The sequence below is a fragment of the Phaseolus vulgaris genome, chromosome 4 (genome assembly GCF_051622355.1).
Source record: "Phaseolus vulgaris cultivar YP4 chromosome 4, ASM5162235v1, whole genome shotgun sequence".
NCBI classification, from domain to species: domain Eukaryota; kingdom Viridiplantae; phylum Streptophyta; class Magnoliopsida; order Fabales; family Fabaceae; genus Phaseolus; species Phaseolus vulgaris.
Window position 1 is genome coordinate 44,377,814 of NC_143501.1, and position 26,034 is coordinate 44,403,847.

The window sequence follows — 26,034 nt, forward strand, 5'->3', positions numbered from 1 at the left end:
TGCAAGCTTTAACCCTAAAAAATCTCCACTCATAGAAGGACAAGTGATTCTCTCTAATTGGAGCAAATCCTCTCAAATTAGAGGTTGACAAGTGTCCTCCTCTAATTGGAGAGAATCTTCTCCATTAAGGAGATGACATGTGGACCTTCAGGCCTTCCTTGCCACTCCATTCTTTCTATTTGCACTCTAGAAATTTATTTGTGCATCCTAGATGGTCTAGAGTTGCATTGGGTCCAAGGAGGCTCAATTGTAACTCTAGCTAGACTCTTTTTTTTCTATTTACATCCTACTCTAATTGGCCCAATACATGACCTATGAAAATTGGCCCAAAAAAATGACTCAAATACAAGCCTAAAATAAAGCCTATACTACTTTGTGTAATGTTTGTAAAACTAGATAAAAATGAAAGAGCAGACAACATTAATTCCCTCTGAGATGAGAGTTTTCTTTCTCTTCTTCCAATCTTCTTGGCTAAATGTTTCGAGGCTTGATGATTTTCATCACCTGAGGCATGGACTTGCAACCTGAAGCATGAACTTGCAAAACGCACTGCAACTCTGGAAATGAGAAATGGAGAAAATGAAAACCAAATTTGAAAAATCAAATAGGGAAAACAAAAATGAATACCAAATATAACAAAAAAAGAATGAGAAATGAAGCTTCAATTAAGAGGGAAGAACGAAGAAGTTGAAGATGATTTTCTAAGACCTAAACATAATGAAAAATGAAGCTTCAATTCAGAGGGAAGAACGAAGAAGTTGAAGAAGAAATGCTAGGGCTGAGGAATATGTAAAAACGTGAGAGTTGAACATGATTTTCTAGGATTGAGGAAGTTTTAATCTGTAAAAAACAAAACATGAGAAGGAGTGTACCTCTCAAACGAACAAAATACGGAAAAGTGAAAAATAAGGAATGAAAGAAAAATATTACTTTGGTAAAAGTGTAAAGACTTATCAGGGTTTCAAAAACCCCAATTAAGTATGTGTATTAGTGGAGCCTCGTAACCTCTCCTAAAAAACTTCTGGTATTTAAAAAAACAGTATAGTTGTAGATAATTCCTGTCAGATTAAATTTTTATAAATATTTATTAAATAAAAAATACACTTAATATGTATAATTTTTCTATCTAATTTCTGTGAAAATTTCTTATAAATGAAAATGATTGGGTTATCAAGACTTAGGATTGCTTGAATGCCTTCTACACATAGACATGGCATGGTGTGGGTCAATAGAGAAGATGAGAATGTAAAGAAGAAGAGTACATTTTGATTAATTAACACTAAATTCGACACATGATCCTGATTAATTCAGAAAGGACTCAACTTTAACTTATAGGTTAGTGTCATCCGTTTGGGAATTTTGGTTCTCGGTGAGAATGTTGGATTTGAGCAGTATTTGTTAAACATTTTTTATGATTAAGCTAATATTTAATAGTTGAGTATAATAAATGTTAATAAATATGCATTTTGACAATGTTAATTAATTTATTTATAAATATAAATTGGATTTTTATATTTTATGAATTTGTATTAATATGATTTTTTAATTATTCTATTAATATTATGTATGATTTCATCGTTAATTTTTTTTAATTTTATTTTTAAAATATTAAAATAAAATTTAATCAATGTATAGTTATTTATGGTCGAGCCAATAATACAACACTCATTAACTAACTATTACAAAAGCAATTCAACTTTTTCAATATGCTAAACATTATATTTCTCTAAAGAAAGAAAGAACAGAACGCACCTTGATTTGAAAGCTAAATCTTAGACTACAATTTTTAAGGTTTAGGGTTTAACATATGAATGTATTATTCACAAAGAAAATAAGTAAAAGGATATTAATTGTTTGAATACAGAATTAAACAGTAAATATTCTCTCCCTTTAAAATGACGAAATATAGACGGAAAACTAGATCAGCATGTGTTATTTCTGAATTTATCATCATTCATTTGCAATTATTTTTAATATTAAAAAATAGTATTTTTTTATTTATATAAAATGTGATTTATTTTCTAATTTTATAGTATATATTTAATATTTTAAGAAATTATTTGAAGTTTTTTTATTTAATTTGTTGTTGTGTTTATATTAAAATATTTTTTTATAATTATTATGTTTATCAATTAGTAATTTATTTGATAATAATTTTTTATGAAATTATTTTCTATTATTAATTATGTTATATTTTTTTAGTATTTTTTTTTATTTTTCATTATTATAGGGTTTTTAATAATAAAAAATATTATCCTTTATTTATATAAGATCTGATTTATTTTTTTAATTTTTAATGCATGTTTAATATTTTAAGAAATTATTTGAAGTTTTGTTTTTATTTAATTTGTTGAACATATTTTTTTTCTAATTATAATTTTTAAATTATATCTATTTATATTTAATATATATTTATTTTATAATTTTAATTTTTAAATCTACGAAATATGTGAAAGTTGTTTATTTTTAAACAAAAATAACTCATTTCATTATTAAAAAACTTTAATAGGCAAGGATAAATTTGTAAAGTAACATTTAACAATTTAAAAAAATTAAAACTCCCTCACAACCATCATATCACTCACAAATTCCCATAAATTTTCTCGTACATTCATTCTAACATACCTCAATCCAAACAACCTCACTTGTTTCACATTTTTTTTCACATTCTCACACATCCACTTCCCAATCCAAACTTCGTCTACCAGACCAGCATAAAAACAAGATAACTTCTGAATTTTGTATTGATGATCTCAATTTACTATTCCATTATATCATGATTGATTTATGCATATGAATGATTTTATATCCTGATTGATTTATGCATATGAATGATTTTATATTTTATTAAAGCAGTAAACATTGTCATTAATGATACAATTTATTGATATAATTAAGCTTTAAGATAGAACGTCAGTCTCGTCGTCTCGGTCAAGTCTTTCAGGTCTCGACCAGGTTCTCCTGATCTCGGCCAGGTAGACCGGGTCTCGGTCAGCCAGGTGGGTCTCGATCAGGGAGACCGGGGATCGGCCTCGCCCATACCGATACATTTTTTATTTAATTTATTTGAGTATTTCTTATCAATCTTTAAAAGTCAAAATATATCTTCTCTTTATTAATTAAATGATTCAAATTATTAAGTTTACTTTACCTTCTTATTAAAAAAACTCTACAATTAATATTTTTATTATTAAATAATTATATAATAACTCTCTAATTCTAGTTCAACCTATTCATGCGATAAACAAATTCTTATACTTGTTAAATAGCCACTAGTATGCATACTGTGGGTGTGTTCCCTCCCATTAGCAATACAAATGCCTTTTTTTTTTCTTCACTACATCTTTATTTTATTATGTTTTTTTATAATATTTTTTCTTAAAAAAGTTAAACGTGGTACATTTATTTGTATGTAATGAACAACCAAGTAAAGTAAAGAATGTTATAAATATCCTTAATTATTTACTTAGATTTCTTGATGATATAATAATCTAGAGATGGTTATAGAATGAGGATTGTAGTTATATCATAACTCTTTATACACGTATCTGAAAACTATGTATTTTATTTTTTTATTGAAAACTACACATGAGTAGAAGAATCTGAAGAAGAAGATGAAAGACGCTTCCACCGCAGGCCCAATTGTGCTTGCGAGTTACTCTGACGGTAATTACTTCCTGCACCCGATTCCAGAGGAATTGACGAAAATGTCCTTAAAAAATAGGTACATGTAAAAATACCTTTCAGACTCCATTTTCCAGAATATGTGTTTCCGATTTTTTTTTCTTAAACGAATTTTTTGGATTACGGATTTTTTTATCTGGAATTGGCTTTTCGTTTTTGTTCTTGATTTTCAATTGAAACACAATAATTTCTCTTCTGGATTTTTTTTTTAAATGTATTATTTTCAAAAATCCAGATTCTTTTGTCCAAAAAGAATTTTGATATTTGTTTCTGGATTTTTATTTTTGAAACTCAGTAACCTCTTTTTTTCTGAAATATATTATTTTCAATTCTGAATATTTATTTTCGAAATAAAAGGCATTTTTGAAAATTAAAAAAATATGTTGGGTTTAAACAACTGTTTTTTAATATAATCATATAGGAAATTATCACTACATGTAATTAATTAACTTCCAAACTCAAATTTAATTTCAAAATTTATTTTTTTAAAGATTTTTCTGTAATTTTAGAAAATAAATTATGATGATAACTCTTCTATATTTTTTAAATAAATTATTTCCGTCGAAAGTTTGGTCATCATGAGTTCGGTTGTGACACTCTAAACCAAAAAAAAATAAAAATTCAATCACAATTTCTTTTTTGCATCTTTTAGAGAAATTTTATAGAGGGATGAATGGAGAGATCTCAATATTGGAAGTGACCATGGTGGGAGAAAGGAAGCACTAGTGGTGTACACATCACATAATAATGGAGTGGTAATGAAAGGAAAGGAGTGAAAGTGTGAGAGGAGAATTGGGAGATAACAACACTTAGAGGAACGAAAGAGGCACTTGTGGGGAAGATAATGGTGGTGGCTAGATGAGGTAAGCAAGGGAAGTGTAAGTAAGTTGAAAGCAAAGAAGCAAAAGGAGTTCACAATACAAGGTTACAAGGAAGAACTGAAAAACAAGACATATGTTGGTACCCTAATAAAAAGATATTTGATATCCATATTACATAAATTTATATATAAAAAATACTTAACATATAGATTCATATATAAAACTTATTTTCTACATCAGGTATAAGTTATTTCTTATAAAAAGAAATAAACATCATCCAATTGTCCTAACCAGAACATTATTCTTTGAGAGCCATACAAACCACACAAAAGTGTGTTATACAAAAGAAATACCACTTAGTTGTTTCTCCTAAACAAAGAGACTAAGGACTCTATTATATTACTAAGGACCCTATTATATTTTGATGTAAGATTCTTTTTATACGGTTGAAAATATCCTTAATAATTTTATTAATTTCATTTTTTATTATCGATAAAAAAAATATAATAAAAGTAAAGTTAAGTATGAAAGGATGACATGCAAGTCCAACCACAAGTAAACATAATACCACACAACAATAAATGAAGAAGAAAAATCAAGTCATCGTACTTCCCGAAATGGTTAAGAAATTTATACAATATCATGAAGTGCATGTATCACTATCGTATGAGCAAGATTTGCTCAATAAGGTATCTTATCTAACAAGAGCTACCTCTCAAAAATATAAAAAGATTCAGGGATACTTTCTCCTCCTTTCAACTTTTTTGGCGTATTATATATATATATATATATATATATATATATATATATATAATTATGTAACATTATAATATGACTCGTGTGAAATAAATTTTGTGTATTGGGCATGAATGTGATTTAATAATATGAAAGGGTCTATTGGTTAATCAGGGAGGTTATATATATATCTTATTTTTGTTGCATTGTGAATTGATTTCAAATTAAACTATTGAAATCTCAAGTCTTTCGTTGCTATTTCTAAAATTAATTGTATGATAAATTTGTAATCACCAAAGTGACCAAATCTTTATGTTTTTTTTTTAATTCCAAAGTTCATGAATGATATTATTATGGAATTATTATATAGAGTGATCAAACCTTTATGTTTTATTTAATTTCAAATTAGTGATGAGTTTTATTTCAATTACCTATAGAATGGATGTTAAATTATTGGTTTATGGGTTAATTGAAATTCATTATTATAAGGCATTTGTTGATCACCCAAATGTTGATTAATTGTGCTTATAATTAATGGATATGATTGTTGGTAGTGAGTATGTGTTATTAGTTTTATTTGTATATCCAAAGATAACAAGTATTTCTAGTTAATGCATATGTCTTACCAAATAATGTTACTATTATTATTACAATTATGTTTTATGTATTACCCAAAGGAAAACATTAGTATGCATAGAATGTTTGTGGTTGTCAAAATCTGTATTGTATGTTTAATTTATGGCTCAAAGTATTAATGTTAAGCATGTGTTAATTGCAATACTTGTACCTGTATGTTTACATTCATATGATATGTTTGTTTCAGTCTTTAATGGATTAAATTTGTCTGATTAGAGTAAACAAGTCCAATTTCACTTAAGTGTATTGGATCTTAATTTAGCCTTACAAGTTGAGAAACTTATTGTTATTCCTGATGCTAGCAACAATGAATAGAAAGCTTATTATAAGGCTTGGGAAAGGTCAAACAGACTTTGCCTGATGTTTATGCGAATGAGAATAGCAACTAACATTAAGTCAGCTCTTCCCAAAACTGAAAGTGCAAAAGAATTTGATATTTGTGGAAGAGCGCTTCCAAAATTCTCATAAATCTCTTGCTCAGACATTAATGAATACCTTAATTACTACGAAATTGTATGGTTCTCGTACTATGCATGAACATGTCATTGAGATGACAAATATTGCAGTAAGACTTTAGTCTCTTGGAATGACAGTGGATGAAAATTTTCTTGTGCAGTTCATCTTGAACTCATTACCGTCTGAGTATGACCATTTTCAAAGGAACTATAATACCATGAAAGACAAATGTAATGTGCATGAATTTCACAATATGTTAGTTTAGGAAGAGACTAGACCTAATACTCAAGGAAACCACTCCATTAATTATGTGAATAATCAAGGAGATGGAAAGAAATTTTGTAAGAAACATGGTAAGGTTAAAGGACCATCAAAGATTAACAAGTTATCTACTAAAATCCATAAAAAAGATGACATATGTAATTTCTGTGGGAAATCTCAATATTTCTAGAAGGACGATCCTAAACATAAATTTTGGTTCGAAAAGAAAAAGATTTCTTTCACCCCGGATCATAAACCCAAATGAGAAGTTTGTCTTCATGGGGAATAGAGTGAAAGTTCAGTGGAAGTTGTTGGAACTTATCGTTTAATCCCTAACACTAGATTTCATTTAGACTTGTTTCATACGTTTTATGTACCTAGTACTTTTAGAATTTAGTTTCTTTGTCTAAACTTGATGTTGGATACTATTTTAAGTTCAGGAATGGTTGTTTCAATTTGTATAAGCGTACTTGTATGGTTGGATTTGGTACATTTTATGATGGTTTATATAAATTGAATCTTGATAATTTATGTTTAAATTCTTATGACCTTGCATCATAATGTTGGCACTAAACGTAGTTTAGTGAATGAATGTTCTTCTTACTTGTCGTTAAGCGTTTGAGACATATTCCAAAGAAAGGTTGTAAATATCATTAAAGAATGAAATAGTTCCAAATTTATATTTTACTAATCTAAATGTGTGTGTGGATTGTATTAAAGGCAAACAAACAAAACACATAAATAAAGTATCAACAACAAGCACCTAACTTCTTGAAATTGTGCACAGAGATATTTATGGACCTTTTGATGTAAATTCCTTCACTAAAGAAAGACATTTTTATCACTTTTATTGATGTTTCACATTATGATCATGTCTATTTACTGCATGAAAAATCTCAAGTAGTGGAATTCCTTGAAAATTTATATAAATGAACTGGAAAGACAATTAGACAAAAATGTGAAAATTGTTAGGTCAGATAAAGGTGGTGAATATTATGGAAAGTATGATGAAAGTGGAAAACACCCTAGCCCATTTGCTAAGTTTCTTGAGAAACGAGGTATTTGTGCTAAATACACAATGTTAGGTACACCACAACAAAATGGTGTGTCAGAAAAGCGTAATTCAACCTTAATGGATATGGTTATGAGCATGTTAAGCAATTCATATTTACTTGTATTACAGTGGATGTATGCTTTAAAAAATTGTCACATATTTGTTGAACAGGGTTCCTAGTAAGGCAGTTCAAAGGACACCTTTTGAATTGTGGACAGGCAAGCCCAATTTGAGACACCTGCATGTTTGGGGTTGTCAGGCATAAACTAGAATATATAATCGTAAGAAAAGAAATTGGATGTAAGAAGAATTAGTGGATATTTCATTGGTTATCCAACAAAGTCAAAATGGTATATGTTTTACTTTCCTACCTATAGTATAAGAATTGTTGAAACTGAAAATGTTTGATTTATTAAGAATGGTGAAACCAGTGGGAGTGAAGCTCCAAGAAATGTGGAGATTAAGGAAATAAGAGTACAAGTTCCTTTAACTAGTACCTCTACTTCAATAATTTTTGTTCCTCGTGTTGTTGAATCACACAACAATGAAGAAGAAGAGAAAATTGGTGATCCCGAGATTAACAGTGAACCTGTAGTAGAACAATCACAAGAAATAATATTAAAAAAATCTCAAATAGAAAGGAACTATGCTATTTCAAATGATTATGTTGTTTATCTACAAGATTCAGAAAATGACTTAGGCATTGATAATGTCTAGTTTCATTTTCATAAGGCATCAATGGTGATAATTATGATAAATGGTTAGATGCAATGAAAGATGAGCTTAAAAAATGGAATAAAATCAAGTATGGAACCTTATGAAATTTCCATAATTATGCAAAAGAGTTGGGTGTAGATGGGTCTTAAAGACTAAATATGACTCTCATGACAAATATCGAACGTTACAAGACTCAACTTATTGTCAAAGGTTTTAGTCAAAAGGAAGACATTGACTATAAGAAAACATTTTCGTCTGTTTCTAAGAAAGATTTCTTCATAATTAGTAGCTCATTATGATCTAGAGTTGCATCATATGAACGTTAAAATCACCTTTTTGAATAAGAATTTAGAAGAGGGTGTTTATATGAACCAACCAGTGGGGTTCATAGAAAAAGGAAAGGAACACATGATGTGTAAACTTAAGAAATCAATATATGGACTTCAACAAGCTTCATGGAAATGGTATCTTAAGTTCAATGATATATTAGTATGTCCTTTGGATTTAAGGAAAACATTATTGATCGGTGTATGTATTTGAAGGTCGGTGGGAACAAGTTTATATTTTTGATTTTGTATGTTGATGATATTTTGCTTGCAACTAATGATCTTGGTCTATTAAGTGAGAATAAGAAGTTTTCCTCTAATAACTTTGAAATGAAAGATACGGGTGAGGCATATTGTGTGATAATATAAATATTTCATGATAGATCACAAGGATTGATAGGTTTGTCTCAGAAAGCAATATATTAATAAAGTTTTAGAGAGATTCAGAATGGATAATGTTCAAAATCTCCTGTTCCAATATAGAAAGGAGACAATTTAGTCTCATGCAATGTTCAAATAATTCTTTGGAATGGAAACAGATGGAGAATACCCCTTATGCATTTGTTGTTGGAAGTTTGGTGTGTGCTCAAACATAATAAGTGTCATTATTTAGTGATATAACATGCAAAAAAAATAGACATTTATTGATTTTAATTGTTGATTAAGCTATGACCCAACCCTAATTTGAAAAAATTAGAATTTAATAATATATTTTGGAGTTACGAGGTTAATAGAATTCTTTATTCCCAATTTTGTGTTATTTTCAGGAACTTAAGGAGAGATGAAGCAATGGGATATATTATGAATAGAGATGTCACTTAGTCCAAGTCTAATTAGGTTAAATAATGGAGTAAGGTAGAAAAAAAGAGAAGGGAGGAAATCCTAGGAAGCAACCATCAAGGAGAAACGTTCTAGATCTCTTTCTTTTGCTTTTATTCATGTAATGACCACCATGAGTGACTAATTCCTTCCCTTTGAGATGTAATCATTTCAAACTCATGTGTATTGAGGTGATATTTATTTATAGCATTCTGCTCTTATTTGATATTGTTATTTTCATTTTATGCTTATAACTTGAATTTTTAAGCATATGGAATTAAAATAATTTGTCGTTAATGAAGAAGTTCAGAAACATAGAGTCTCAATAGCAAATATTAGCATTGATCTTATAATTGCTTAACCCTTTAATAAAAGGGTTATCGTCCAAAACATTTACTGACCATGCTAAGAATATGGACAATATGGTTACTAGTGTATGTTGAATGTTATTATTAATGGTTATTTCACTCTAAGCCCATTGATATGTATGTTTTTGAAGTCTATGTTTTTCACTTTATGTATATGCATGCAACTTATGATGTGGAAACAAAACCTTAATTATGTTATTATTGATAAAAATGACATTATGTTTGAACCCATTATGACCTTCTCGTTATAAAGCCATATTAAGGAGAAAGAATGATATAATAGTATATAAAAGAAAATGTGTTAATTAAATGACATGTAAACACTATGGCTCTTATTATTTCTGTATCCTTAGTTTTGTAAGCCCTTTTAATGCCTTATGTAAGGTTTTTTTAATGCCCAATATGATTTATGTAATTATTAAATCATGAAGCATTATAGCTCCACACAAGTCAAGTGGAAGATAATGTTTGAAGTGACTCACATGAAATAGATTTTGGATTTTGCACCTTAATGTGATTTAATAATATAAAAGGGTTTATTGGTTAATCTAAGAGATTGTATATATCTTATGAAACCTGATGAAAACCTAATCTTACGGACATTGAGAAACATTAAAAAAATAAGTTTATGTCTATGCAAAGAATGTTGTCTTACTGTTGGTTATCAAGAGAGAGTGTGACAATAACAAAATTGCTAAGAGATAGATTGAAAAGATAAAATTAAAGAAACGTTCATAGGTAATCTCATAGATTAATCTCATGAAAATAATATATTATAAGATCTTCTTAGAAGAATCATTAATATACGCTTTGATTATCCACTAAAAATCTCATAAATCACAATATAATGTGAAATTTTATTATTCTACATTTATTTTTGGAAGCGAAATTGAATAGTATAATTGAAAGGTGTTCGTGGGTCATGTAGTGTTTCTAAGGAAAGGGAACTGTACCGGTATGGCCGAGGGGCCGAGACCTTAGAAGACTTGGCCGAGGGGCCGAGACCTTAGAAGACTTGGCCGAGGGGCCGAGACCTTAGAAGACATGGCCGAGAGGCCGAGACCACTGGAACATGGCCGATGGCCGACCCATGCCATGATGATTTGGCCGATGGCCGACCCCTATTACAGTTAACGCTCAAACCAAGATCAGTGAAGCTAATCTATCATTAAGAATTAGGTAATGCAAACCTAAGAGGTGTCCACCTCGATAAATGGGCCCAACAAGGTAGGCCCACTAGAATAATATAAATGGTACGCATCCCAAGGAGTAAGGTATGTCATTTATCACTCTGAGAGCTGACCACCCGCTTTACTGACTTGAGCGTCGGAGTGCCTTCGCAGGTACCCCCACCATCCGGTGTTCAGCCGAGGCCGAGGGCCGAAGGAGAAGCAGGAGGACGAAGAGAACCTCAGTTCACTACCCAGTCACCTGACCGACCGAAGGAAGGAGAAGAAGACTTCAACAGTTCTCTAGGTCCCATCTCCCTAGCAGGAACAATTGGCGCCCACCGTGGGGCCGAGGGAAACTAGCTGAAGGAAAAAAGTAGATGGTTTCAACAAGAAGCATGGAAAGAATGACTGAAGCCGACCAAACAATGCTACTGGTGTCTCTCCAGAGGGAGATGGCCGAGATGCGAAGAATGGCTGAGGAGGCCGCTCAGAAAAATGAACAAGAGCTGCAAGTTCTCCGCAGGGAGAACGAAGATATGAGAAAGAAGCTGAGGGAGGGAGGACCCTCTGTCATACCGACGAACGTGGTCGGCAAGTCCTACACCTCTCCCCCCAACCCGGATGTGGCCGAGGGGACGAGAGGCCGACCCCATCCCCGCGAGACTGAGATGGGCGACGAGTCGTGCCTAATCAGGTCCACCCGGACGACCCCGACGACCGACCCGAACCGCCGACATCCCTTTACAAACAACATCATCGAAGTCCCACTTCCTGAGAAGTGGAAGTGTTTCAACTGAGACCGATACGACGGGTCGACCGACCCGGACGAGCATATGGACGCCTACACAACCCATGAGTCTCTACACCTCGGACGACGCCGTCTTGTGCCGAGTGTTCCCCACATCCTTGAAGGGTGCAGCCCTTAGTTGGTTCACCAAGCTCTCACCCAACTCCATCGACAGCTTTGCCACGCTCGTCGCAAAGTTTGAAACGCAGTTCGCGACCAGCCGGCCGCACCATGTAACCTCCATCGCTCTGGTAGGCATTCGCCAGGAGAAGGGAGAGTCGCTGAGAACCTTCGTGGATAGGTTCAGTAAAGTGGCGATGAGCATCCGGAATCTGAGTCCGGACGTCGCCATGCACCACATGCTGACGGCCCTGCGTCCGAGGCCCTTTGCCGACAACCTGTGCATGCAGCCGGCCGACAGCCTGGACGAGCTGAGAAAGAGAGCTGCTAAGTACATGCAGCTGGAAGAGCTAAGAGAATTCCGTAACCAGGCCCGTGCCGAGGCCGGTGGAGAGAAAAACAAGGAAGAGAAGAATCGTCAGGGGCGGCCGGGTCAAAGGAACGACCGATCTGGTTCTCAAGGTATACACCCCTGACGACCAAGCGGGGGAGGATTTTGGACGAAGCCCTCAACGCTGAGCTAATCCCTCCCCCAAGGAAGGTGGCCAGCCCAAATAACGCCGACCAGAGGAAGCAATGCCGGTACCACCAAAACACCAGACACTCAACCGACGAGTGCCAAGCCCTTAAGGATAAGATCGAGGAACTTATCCAGGTTGGGCATCCCGCCGTTTCGTCAAGAATGGCCGAGACCATCCCGGCCGGGCGGATCCACCCAGGCGGACGAAATGACCGAGATAACAGAGGCGACCGACAACCTGCGAGGGCCGACCCCCCTCAAACAGACGATCCCCCCAGGGAGGCCGATGGAGAGGTAACCGAGAAGTTATCAACACTATAGCCGGCGGCTTCGCCGGGGGAGGAAGCACAAAAAACGCTCGGAAGAAACACCTCTGGGCGGTACACCAGGTCAACGCAGTGGCATTCCGGCCGAGGGTGCCACCCATCACCTTCACGGACGAAGACTCCAAGGGCGTAGACTACCGCCAGGAGGACAAGGCCGATGGTCCAGTTACTCCGAAAGGGCAAAAAATTCGTCTGGGACGACCAATGTGGGGAAATCTTCAAACAATTCAAGGAGTTCCTCACATCCCCGGCTGTCATCCAGAAGCCGAGGCCCGACAACCCAATCCTGGTATATCTAGCAGCCCCGGAAGAAGCAGTCAGCGCTGCCCTAGTGCAGGAAGCCGAGGGCGAGGAGCGACCCGTATACTATGTTAGCCGAACCCTCCACTCGGCCGAGACCCGATATAAGATGATTGAGAAGGAGGCTCTCGCACTCGTCCTCACGGCAAGGCGGATGCGCCCCTATTTCCAAAATCACTCCATAACTGTAAGAACCGACTACCCTATTTTTAAAATTTTATCTAAACCGGACCTTTCAGGGAGGATGATAGGATGGTCGGTCGAACTCTCCGAGTTCGACATACGCTATGAGCCGAGGAGCGCCATCAAGTCTCAATGCTTGGCCGACTTCTCGGCCGCCTGACTGCCCGCTTGCTCGATTAAACATCGCAAGTGCCGGCCTGCCGAATGCCCACTTGCTCGATTAACATCGCAAGTGCCGGCCTGCCGAACGCCCACTTGCTCGATTAACATCGCGAGTGCCGGCCTGCCGAACGCCCACTTGCTCGATTAACATCGCGAGTGCCGGCCCACCGACTGCCCACTTGCTCGATTAACATCGCGAGTGCCGGCCCACCGACTGCCCACTTGCTCGATTAACATCGCAAGTGCCGGCATACCGATCGTCCACTCGCTCGGTTAACATCGCGAGTGCCGGCCAACTGATCGCCCACTTGCTCGATTAACATCGCAAGTGTTGGCCGCTCAAGGTTTAAGGGTCACAACTAATGGCCGATCGCCCACATTTTACTTGCTCGAGTTTAACACTCGCAATTAATGGCCGATCGCCCACATTTTACTTGCTCGAGTTTAACACTCGCAATTAATGGTCGATCGCCCACATTTTGCTTGCTCGAGTTTAACACTCGCAATTAATGGCCGATCGCCCACATTTTACTTGCTCGAGTCTAACACTCGCAATTAATGGCCGATCCCCACATTTTACTTGCTCGAGTCTAACACTCGCAATTAATGGCCGATCGCCCACATTTTACTTGCTCGGGTTTAACACTCGCAACTAATGGCCGACCGCCAGATTTTACTTGTTCGAATTCACACAATCGCGTTTATGGCCGATCGCCCAAACCAGTGGGAGATCGATTGTTTAACTTGTCAATTATTGATACAAAATGATAAAGAAAGAAACTGGACGATATATTAATCAAAGCACTGGGCGATACATCAAAATACATAATAAGAAGGCCACGCCCCGGCCTTGGAGGATGCTTAAAGAAAGAAGGAAAAAGCCACAACCCGGCCAAAGGTATAAGCCTAATCCTGCACCTCAATGCACTCACCCTCCTCGGCCCCAGCCTCCCTACCCTGAACATCGGCCTCCCCTCCTTCGGTCCCGGCCGGTTCAACCCCTCCAGCAGTCAAGGCCGCCACTTCAGCACTCGGCATGATCCGACCTTGATAGACTTCACAATCAAGGTCGAACTCCCCAGCAGCCGGCGGCCCTCCATATAGCACGTGCGCTTGACGCACGGCTCTTTCAAAGCACTGCTTCAGTAACTCCTCGGCCTCGTCGTAATTCTCGTCGAGTTCAGCTTCGACTTTGGCCTTGGCATTTTGAAGGACAAGCACCTCAGCGGCCGACTCGGCCAGCTTCCTGTCGGCCCACTCCTTCAACTGGGCGACCTCAGCAGCTGCCCTCCTCTTCTCAGCCTCAAGCTGCCGCTTGGCCTCGGCAGCCTCATTTTGAGCCAGCTCCCTATCGGCCGACTCCTTGGCAATCTTGGTTGTCAAGTCAGCGTTAACAATCAAAGATTGATCCAAGGACTGAGTGCCCTCCGAGAGCTGATGCTCCAAGTGTGACACGGTCTCCACGTGTCGGTCTTGCCCCTGGAGACCGTGCTGGAAGAGCACCACCGAACGGCACACGAGCTCGAGGCCACTCCTGAAGAGCTCTGTCGGGGCGACGCCTTGGAGGGACTCCCGAGACTCATCGGGGAGCGCCACACGAACCCTTCGTGTGAACTGATGGCCGCGCCCCAAGAGATCGAAGGGGGTCGGCCCAGATGAGCCCGGGCGGGAGCGAGGAGAGAGCTGCGCCACCTCGGCCGCCTCTCGTCGAGGAGGAGGCGTGATCGGCATCGAGCCAGGGGACCGGACGGTAGTTGCTACATTACTACCCTCTCTCGGCCTCTTTTTGGACTTCTGGGAAGGACCAGCCCGCTCCCTGGTTGGGGCCGCCACCTCACTAACCGGAGGCATCACCTCCAAGCTGCGGCGACCCCTGCGCTCGGCCGCTTTCTGTCGGTGCTTATCAAGCACGCCGACAGCACTTGGCCGCTCGTTCACCATGATTTCTGCAAAAAGAAAGCACAAAGTTAATAAAGGCCGAACGATGAAAGATGACGACCAACGGACCGACTAAACGCCAAAACAAAAACCCATACCCCGAACGGCCGCCCAACGCCCAGGCTTGGCATAAGCCTTGACCAGCGACCGACATGGGAGCCTCCTCGGGAGGGCGTCAAAGAGCGAAAGAATTTCCATCTCATCGGCACCCTCTGTCGGCCTCGGCCATTCTCTGAAGCCGCAGGGCTTGCGAGTCCAGTAGAGAGGGAACCTCGATCTACCGGACTCGTCAAAAAATATGGCCGTCGCCTCCGGCCGAATGATGACTTTAACGAAACGCTCCTTAAATCTTTTGTAGGAGCCGCAAATAGGTCGAACAAAACACTACCCGTCCGCCCAACCAGTGAATGCCACGAGACCTTCTTGGCAGGGTGAGAGGCATAATGACAAAGAAAACAAGAGGGAGAAGGATGAAGGCGCATTACGTCATAGAACAGGCGGAAGGCCTGAAGGGACGCCCAGGTATTAGGATGAACCTGGGTGGGCGCCACGTTCAGCGCTCGAAGAACGCCCATCGTAAACATGTCAAAAGGCAAAGACACGTGAAGGTCAGAAAAGAAACAAGTGTACATATAAAAGAAAGGGGGACCGTCTCCCGGTCGCCCCTTACACACTCTCTCAGTTGGCCCGCTTGCTCGATTAAACATCGCAAGTGCCGGTCGCCCAACTGCCCGCTTACTCGATTAAACATCGCAAGTGCCGGCCGACCGCCCACCAAACTTGCTCGATGACATTGCAAGTATTGGCCGAACGCCCGCTTACTCGATTAAACATCGCAAGTGCCGGTCCCCCGAACGCCTTCTTGCTCGATTAAACATCGCAAGTGCCGGCCGACCACCCACCAAACTTGCTCGATGACATTGCAAGTATTGGCCGAACGCCCGCTTGCTCGATTAAACATTGCAAGTGCCGGTCGCCCGAACGCCCGCTTGCTTGATTAAACATCGCAAGTGTCGGTCGCCCAACTGCCCGCTTGCTCGATTAAACATCGCAAGTGCCGGCCGACCACCCACCAAACTTGCTCGATGACATTGCAAGTATTGCCAGAACGCCCGCTTGCTCGATTAACATCGCAAGCGCCGGCCGAACGCTCACCAAATTTGCTCGATCAACATCGCAAGTGCCGGCCGATCGCCAACCAAACTTGCTCGATTAACATCGCAAGTAATAGCTGGCCACCTATCCTTAGTTGTTCGATTAAAGATCACAATTAAATGGCCGATCGCCCGTTCCTGTTCGATTAAAATCACAATTAAAAGGCCGATCGCCCGTTCTTGTTCGATTAAAATCACAATTAAAAGGCCGACCGCCCAAATCCAACTTATTTGATCAGACCTAGGGTCACGTCACACCTCGAGAAATGGAATAGCCGCACGATCAAGGGAAACCGACCGACACCCATCATTAAAGACTCATCAGACATATGTAACACATCTGCCCTTGAGCCTGAGGGGCAAGTGTACCGGTATGGCCGAGAGGCCGAGGGGCCGAGACCTTAGAAGACTTGGCCGAGGGGCCGAGACCTTAGAAGACATGGCCGAGAGGCCGAGACCTTAGAAGACTTGGCCGAGACGACCGAGACCACTGGAACATGGCCGATGGCCGACCCATGCCATGATGATTTGGCCGATGGCCGACCCCTATTACAGTTAACGCTCAAACCAAGATCAGTGAAGCTAATCTATCATTAAGAATTAGGTAATGCAAACCTAAGAGGTGTCCACCTCGATAAATGGGCCCAACAAGGTAGGCCCACTAGAATAATATAAATAGTACGCATCCCAAGGAGTAAGGTATGTCATTTATCACTCTGAGAGCTGACCACCCGCTTTACTGACTTGAGCGTCGGAGTGCCTTCGCAGGTACCCCCACCATCCGGTGTTCAGCCGAGGCCGAGGGCCGAAGGAGAAGCAGGAGGACGAAGAGAACCTCAGTTCACTACCCAGTCACCTGACCGACCGAAGGAAGGAGAAGAAGACTTCAACAGTTTTCTAGGTCCCATCTCCCTAGCAGGAACATGAACATTAATTATCCTTATGTTTTGCATGTAGGAAAATTCATACAATAATAAGAAAACAAATTGATATATAGTGTTAAGATATCTCAATATCCATGGTGTCAAATCCCAATCAATTTCGTAAATGTCACATACCTTGCCAGCATTATACAGACTTATTAAATTCGAAGTCATTGATCCTATTTTTTCCATGATCCCACTCCTTATTCATAACTTTGGACATATATTTTATTTCATTTTACTTTGACTCACCCATCGTTGGTTTTATTTCCTCTACAATTGCAAATCAAACCCAATTTTCCCTAAAACGCGTCCTTTTATATAAAATCTTTATTATATATTAGGAGTGTTCATAAATAGATTTATTACAATGTAAAATTAATAGTAATTATATGTCTCTTTCGTAAGTCAAGTTGGTTCTCTTCGATAGAACAGTTCGTGGTCGAATAGTCCAACACGTGCGTCGTTTGTTAATTCGATTCCAACTTACAAATTCAAAGAATAGAGAAATTCTGGTATGAGATGTTGTCTTTCCAAAATATTAAAGTGTCATTCAATATTAATTAATGAACGAATGATGAATAAATCCGTATAAAAAATAATGATATTTTTTTAACATTTTTAAGACAATAATTTTGTAGATCTTTCTGTGAAACTCAAACTCAGCTTTAGATTTTTAACTAATAATATATAGGTCATTTGTTAAACATGTGAAGCAAGTTTTCCCATCGATGTCGTAATGATTTTATTAATTATTCTTGTCGTTCAAATTCACTCCAATGGAAAGTTTTGACAGACCATGCTAATCTGCATCCATAACCATCCAATAGCACATCCATATTCTTTTTCCTTATCCTTATTACTTTGTCAGTTTCGCAACTACTAAAGAAAGGTTTGTTTGATTTGTGGATTGAATTATACGTCGGAAATGATATTTTTGAAATTATCAAAAATATTGTTATTTTAAAAAATATTTAGTTAATATCTATTTATTCTTACAAGTTTGAAAAGTAATCCATCCTTTTGGATAATTCTAGTTAAAGATGTTGTGAGGTCTTCGGTCAATGAGGATCAATGAGGATGGAGTACCTGTGTAAAAGGTACTCCAATGTCTAAAGAACTCGGTATAAGACAGGTGATGGTAATAAATATTGTTCTATGTATATTTTTGTCTTGGTTCATGTCTATAAGATCGTGATGGACTTCTGATATACTGTGCCTAAATTAGGACAAGTTATTGGGTTAGCCTCAGAGTTAAGTTAACATTTCATATTGTGATTACATTAATCATACGGTGTTAAGAATTGTTTGTTGGGTCTATAAAAACCATGTCCACGTCACTCGAGGGTTATTCGGTCAATGATCTAGACCAATGGGATCTCGTTGTCATATGGTACACTAATTGTTCTTACAGAGTCGGGAATTCCACTCTTGCTAGATGATCCTAGTCAATGGCATCATGAGGTCTTCGGTCTTCAGTAGGTGAAGGAGGTACTTGCAAAATATATTTCGATGTCTAAGTTAGAGCTTAGTACAAAGTAGGTAAGGGTAATAAATATTGTTGAATGTGTACCTTTGTCTTGATTGGTGTGCACATTCATTCGATCATGATGACTATCTGATAATGAGCCTACATATAGTAAGTTATCGGATTAACCTCGGAGTTAAGGTAACATTTCATTGTGATTACATTAATAATATTGTGTTATAAAGAACGTTTGTTAGATCTATGAAAATCATTTCAGTAACATCATCCAAGAGGTATTCGATCAATGATATTGACCAGAAAGTGTCAAGTAATATACTATATTTGAGGAATATTATTGAAGTTACTTTATAGTTTAAAAATGAAATATTTAAGAAGATAAAAAAAAAACGAGATAAGATAATAATGAAAAGTTAACCCTCTCTAAATCCAAAGGAACTTCGAAATTACAATGACACAAAATGTGGCACATCTCCTCGCTCGGTAATCACTGTAAATAATGTGCCTCTAGTCAAACATTAAAAACCAATAGAAAATTCCTCATCACAGCAGTTAACCTTAATTCGTCAATGTTAACTTAAAAGAGAATTACAACAAAATTGTGATTCTTTTTTAAATATAGGAAGTAAAAAATCATAAGAAAAATGTAAGACCATAATCACAGAGCATAAATTACAGAGATACAAATTATAATTTAGCCGAAGCAAAATAAAACCCATTTAATATATATTGGGTTTAAGGTATAAGAAATATTTATATTGCGGATGCACTCTCATTGATCCCTTTTTTATATAAAATTCCAATTAAAAAAATTTAGGAAATAATTTTCTTTTACACGAGATTATTAAAATTAAATCATATTAACTAATTTTCTTAATTAGCGAGTTATTTTTTGGTTTATGTTGATAATCGGAGAGAGTATTACTTTCTAAAATAATTTCACACCAATTAAATAACATATATTATAATATTTGAGTGTTCATTTTGATTGAGCTCTTGAGAGCTTTGATTTAGGCATATATACTCCAAGTGGATTGAGGTTTGACGTGTTTTGATGTTGATTTTTCTCTCCAACACAAATAAGACACTCCAATATTAAGTAGATAAATATTTAATTAAAATAACAATAACCAATAAATTTTTATTCAGATTGAGAACACTCTATGTTTTCGTGTTTTATATAAAGTATAATGATCAATATTTTCCAAAAGGATAATGCAAACGTGTAAGAATTAGTGAGAAAACCAAAGTAATCATTGATTGTAATTAACATAAATTAAATGTAGTATATAGTTTGTATTAAAAAAATGTGTTATTTATTACATAATATCGTCATAATTTTTCAAAATTTATAGATTTTTTGTGTGGAAATTTTTTTTTAATAAAATCTTAAAATTCATGGAAAAATTTTGTATAAAAAGTCCACAAAGATTAACCTTCTTTGTTTTGCGCCGCAAGCTAAGCTTTCCCATTTTCATTGAGGTTATCAATTATTCCTACTTGACTTATTTTATGGTTGACTAATTTATATCCATTTCATCTACTAAAGGATTAAAAAATATTGGTGGACATAAAAAGTGCTAAATAAAACTTAATAAATAATATAATAGAAAAAATATACAAATATATGACATGAATGTTTAAAAGTAATGGATCATGATTTCATGTTATAAATAAGAAATAGTGGTAGTAGTGACTTGCTTCATACATGACTGTGCTCAAAACAATTTTTCTTACTCATGCATGGCTTCATACAAGATTCTCATCTTCTTTATCCTTATTAACTTCCTCAACTTTGCCATTACTGAACCACAAGATTATTCTCCACTCTACCAATATTGCTCCAGTGAACAAACCATTGACAATACTTCTCTCCAAGTTTATGTCGAAAAGCTCCTTAATAACTTATCTTCTCTATCCTCTGGCCACACCCAATACAACACCAATTTCTCGTGTGCAAACCCCTCAGACTCTATCTATGGCTTGTTCATGTGCAGGGGTGACACTTCACCTCCTCTCTGTCAACAATGCGTTCAAAGTGCAAAAAATAGACTATCCTCGGAGTGTTCTTTGTCCAAAGAATCTGTGACATGGTACGAAGAGTGCATGGTTCGGTATTCCACCAACTACTTCTTCTCCACCGAGACCACAATCCAGTGCAACACTGGCAAGGTGGTCTCAAACCCTGAAAACTTCACGCAGTTATATTTTGAGACCATGAACAAAACAGCAGATGAAGCAGCACATGCTCCTGTTGTTAACAACAATAACAAGATGTTTTCTACGAGGGAAGCACCCGTGTCTGGTTTCCACACCCTTTATTGTCTGGCTCAATGCGCACCAGATCTATCACGCGATGATTGCAGAACCTGCCTCGGTGATGCCATCAAAGATATTCCAAACTCTCCACAATGTTCTGGGGTGAGACTCGGAGGGAAAGTTCTTCATCCCAGTTGTAACATTCGGTATGAATCTTATCCCTTTTATCGTGTTCCACCAACAAACCCTTCACCCAAGCTTGTTCTCGAATCAAAAACCTCTCGTCATGCAGATTTAACGTTTTCAAAAGACCCCTTTTATGTCTCCCACAATTGCTCAACTAACGAAACCCTCACTTCGAATAACACTTTGCAAATAAGCCTCACCACCCTCTTTTCTTACCTATCTTCCAAGGCCACCAACAAGAGATATTACAAAGCTGATGTCAACAGCACAGTTTATGGTCTCTTCATGTGCCGAGGTGACGTTCCCAATGACGTGTGTGAAAAATGCGTTCAAAACGCAGCACATCGAATAGCATTAGATTGCAACTCCTCCCAAGAGGCTATAGTTTGGTACAGCCAGTGCATGCTTCGCTATTCCTTCAGAAAAATTTTCAGAACGGTGGAGAGAAGTCCTGTGTTTTCGGATTTGAATATCACTAGCAGAAACGAGGAACAAAGTTTCTTCAGTGTTACGTTAGCGAAGACGCTAGATAAGGTGGCAGTTATGGCAGGAGATAGTGATGAGAGATTTGGAAAATACTCAACGAAACTGAATGATAAACAAACCCTTTATACTCTTGCTCAATGCACGAAGGATTTGCCTACTGATGATTGCAAGGGTTGCTTGGGAAATTTGATTGGAACAGAAATTCCATGGTCTCGTTTGGGAAGCATAGGGGGAAGAGTTCTATATCCCAGTTGCAATCTCAGGTTTGAATTTCACCAGTTTTACTTCGACGATCCATCTGCAGGACCAATTCAATCAGGTAATAATATATTTTACATGAAAAAAATATATATGTAGCAATTGTATAAAGCTTCTTCACAAAATTACTGAATTACATGCCAAGTTTTGTAATATTTTTGAATGACTGTGATAAGGTTTTTATAGACATGATTGTTTCATGATATGTAGTTGGTGCATGAAATTATCATAAAATAAGATTGAAATTTAGAATGGTTTATGTAAATTGATGTTTATATATCTGGAAGGTAACGTTGAATAACAACAACAAACATCTCTAGTCAACGTTATCAGTAGTCTATAATGGCATTTTGTGTGACTTGTTTTATGCAGAAAACAAAGGAATCAATGTACGAAAAATTGTAATAGTAGTTATTGTGCCCACAATTATTTTGGTGAATCTCTTCTTATTGGCTTGGTATTTTCAAAGGAGAAATACAAGAAAGAGCCATACGACTATTCTCAAGGAAAATTGTACGTGATGTATAAAGATATTGCTTTCACAGGTTCAAGAAGTATTAAAACTTATTTAACAATTTAATCATATTTGCTAGTTGGTCATGAAACTGCCACTTTGGAGCCCTTGCACTTCAATTTGACAGCAATTGAGTTAGCAACTAATAACTTTTCCAACGACAACAAGATAGGAAGAGGTGGATTTGGGGAAGTTTATAAGGTAAAAAATTGATAAGGATTTTTTTATTGAGTAAACAAATTTTTTTTTTGACATATTTAATGTTTTTGATTTGCACTTAAATAATGGTTATATTGTAGGGTATTCTTCTTGATGGACGACAAATTGCTGTAAAAAGACTCTCAAAAAGTTCTAAACAAGGTGTTGCTCAGTTCAAGACTGAAGTTTTATTGATTGCAAAACTTCAACATAGAAATCTAGTAGAGTTCATTGGTTTTTGTCTTGAAGAAGAAGAAAAGATACTTATATATGAATACGTTCCAAACAAGAGTCTTGATCACTTTTTATTTGGTTAGATACTTTCAACCTAAATTTTTTTAGTCAATATTTACATTCCTTCTTATATAATCTCTTTCTATCAAGTTGATTTAATTTCATCCACATATTACGATTACTTACAATTTTCATTTAAACAATTTTGTAGATTCTCAACCACAAAAGTTGTTAAGTTGGTGTGAACGTTATAAAATTATAGGAGGTGTTGCTCGAGGAATTGTTTATTTACATGAACATTCTCGACTTAAGGTTATACATCGTGATCTTAAACCGAGCAATATTCTACTAGATGAAAATATGATTCCAAAAATTTCAGATTTTGGCATTGCTAAAATTGTTGAAATTAGTCAAGACCAAGAAAGTACAGATTTAATTGTTGGAACATGGTAAGTTGAGAATGTTCATCCCTATTTTTCTATTTCTACTTTTACAAAAGATATACTTGAATATATGTTAATTTGTGTAATTTTATTTTATAGTGGTTATATGTCTCCAGAGTATGCAATGTTCGGACAATTTTCTGAAAAGTCAGATGTCTTTAGTTTTGGAGTAATGATTTTAGAGATTATTACGGGAAGAAAGAATATGCATTCAAGTGAACCACGTCGTATAGCTGACGGTCTCCTAAATTATGTGAGTATAATAATTAAGCAATTTTGTTTGCTGGTGGTGAATGAACTTTTTTTTAATATCTAATAATTGATATATTATTGTAGGTTTGGAAACAATGGAGGGATCAAACACCATTAAGCATATTGAATTCAAATATTAAGGAAAATTATGCTGAAATTGAAGTTATAAAGTGTATTCAAATTGGTTTATTGTGTGTTCAAGAAAATCCCGATGTTAGGCCAACAATGGTAACAATTGTTTCATATCTTGATGGTCATTTTAGCGAATTACCAACTCCACAAAAGCCTGCATTTTTCTTGCATGGAAGAATGGATTCAAAATCTATTGGAAGGAAATCAAGTTCTAGGAAATCTATGAATATTTCTACACCATTATCAATCAATGAAATGTCTACAAGTGAATGTATTCCTCGTTAATGAACTAATTATATTTGTTGTATATGATTATTTTTGTTCTAGGATTGTAGTAAATTTTCCAATAATATATTTATTTCATATACAATTTTGTTCATCAACTTTCATAGCACAATAAGAATAAGAAGTAACTATATAAAGTAAAGAAATTCAAACATTTCAAACAAGTACAAGTTTTTATTGAAAGATGGAGAATGAAATATGAGAACCAAAAAAGCTAAGACAAACGGGAGTAATTATAGTTTAACGTAAGTTACTTACTAGGGTGGTTAAAAAAAAAATAAGAGATACACTTGAGAGCAAGATTGTTGTAGTTATCCATCATCCAAAATTTAGCGAAGGTCTTCCCTACCTTGCGAAACTCATGGGAAAAGTTAAAAATATTGTGTCGTCTAACAATTAATGAGCTTAATTCAAAGGGGGACATTTATTGTGGACGTGGATTATGTTGTTCACTAAAAAACATAATTCCTTTATGACAATTTGCAATGAAGACTCATTCGTCACAAACTATGATGAATGTTAGTTATTAGTAGATAAATGTGACAGATTTTTAATACAAAATTATATCATTCTTAAAAGTTTCGTCACAAAAGAAATTTGTAGTGTGTTATTGAGAAACATTTGTAATACAACAACATTTTACAAAATATTTTCTAAACATTATCAGGAAAAATGTTATCTAAAGAATGTCCTGAAAAAACGTTGTTTATTCTACCAATATAAAACAAAAAATCATTGCCTAAACTTAAACTCACGGCTGCATATTTCACGTCTCAAAAAACCATTGTAAAACTCTTATTTAAAGTTAAAAATATTTTTTAATTATTGTACAAGATAAAAAAAAATGGTGTAGTTATAGTGTCACAAATATTATCACATAAATGAGACATTGTTTAAGTGTTTTGATTTCTACTTCAAACAAGTACAAACAAAAAGATTTTACTTTTTTATGACATCATAGTATTAGTCACTCTAAATAAGAAATCGCATTATCTTTAAAAAAATGTTGTCACAAAGTAATTTATTTACCTAAACTAATGAAATCTCACTTGAAATGACCTCAAAAATAAAATATTTAAATTTTAACCAATTACTTAAAATGATACACTTGTCGCTCTAAAATTAAAACTTATTTTGATCATGTAGCACTATGAGTATATGTCTCTCCATAGTTAACATAATAGCATATAACTTGTTGAAAAGTTCTTATTATTCTTAGTTTTAGAAAACAAATAATGATTTATGTAACGAAAAATATTTGTTTTCCATTTTAAACTTGTTATCTTAGTTATGTTTAATAAACTTTTAATTTAATTAAATAATAATTTATTATTTTAATTTCTATAATTAATTTCTATTTAATATTTTTTTATCGTGTTTAATGTATTTCTCCTTGATCAAATAAAAATGTATAAACATAACATAAATAAATCCAATTACTACTTAAGTAGTAACAAATAAATCCAATACTAACTTTAACATAGCAATATCAAGCAACAAACGAATTCAAACACCGATTTGACCAACAAATACGAATCATGACAAAGACTAATCTCTTTACCATCACTCCCCATTTTCGAAGTATAAATATATCATTTCTGCTACCCAATTGGAATGAAGAAGAGAGTTTGACATTATGTGTTGTGGAATTGAAGTGTTACGACCGCAGATAACGTAATGATACTATCAGAAGAAATCAATGTTACATATATAATTAGACATGTAGAAGGGGATACTTATACTGTTACACTCACTTTGTATTTGCAGGATAAGAAAGAGGTTTGGGTAGAGATCTTTGTTCACAGATTGAATCATACGTAGAAGGCTTGATGTGTTTTA

At 36.0% G+C, this 26,034-nt stretch overlaps 2 protein-coding genes across 2 annotated transcripts; both read left to right on the forward strand.

Moving 5' to 3' along the window:
* Positions 1-11,901: 11,901 nt before the first annotated feature.
* LOC137838851 (uncharacterized) lies at positions 11,902-12,432 on the forward strand. The gene has a single exon (XM_068648065.1). The coding sequence runs from the start codon at positions 11,902-11,904 to the stop codon at positions 12,430-12,432; it is 531 nt and encodes a 176-aa protein (XP_068504166.1).
* Positions 12,433-20,610: 8,178 nt separating this feature from the next.
* Positions 20,611-24,195, forward strand: LOC137836518 (cysteine-rich receptor-like protein kinase 7). The gene is given in 7 exon segments (XM_090301535.1): positions 20,611-22,198; positions 22,510-22,650; positions 22,731-22,852; positions 22,951-23,286; positions 23,288-23,532; positions 23,626-23,779; positions 23,863-24,195. Coding segments are annotated over 7 exon segments (2,838 nt in total). The 5' UTR covers positions 20,611-20,691.
* Positions 24,196-26,034: the final 1,839 nt, after the last annotated feature.

Bases quoted from the DNA above. Each gene is read 5' to 3' on its own strand.
- LOC137838851 (XM_068648065.1), top strand. From the start codon at position 11,902: ATGAGTCTCTACACCTCGGACGACGCCGTCTTGTGCCGAGTGTTCCCC.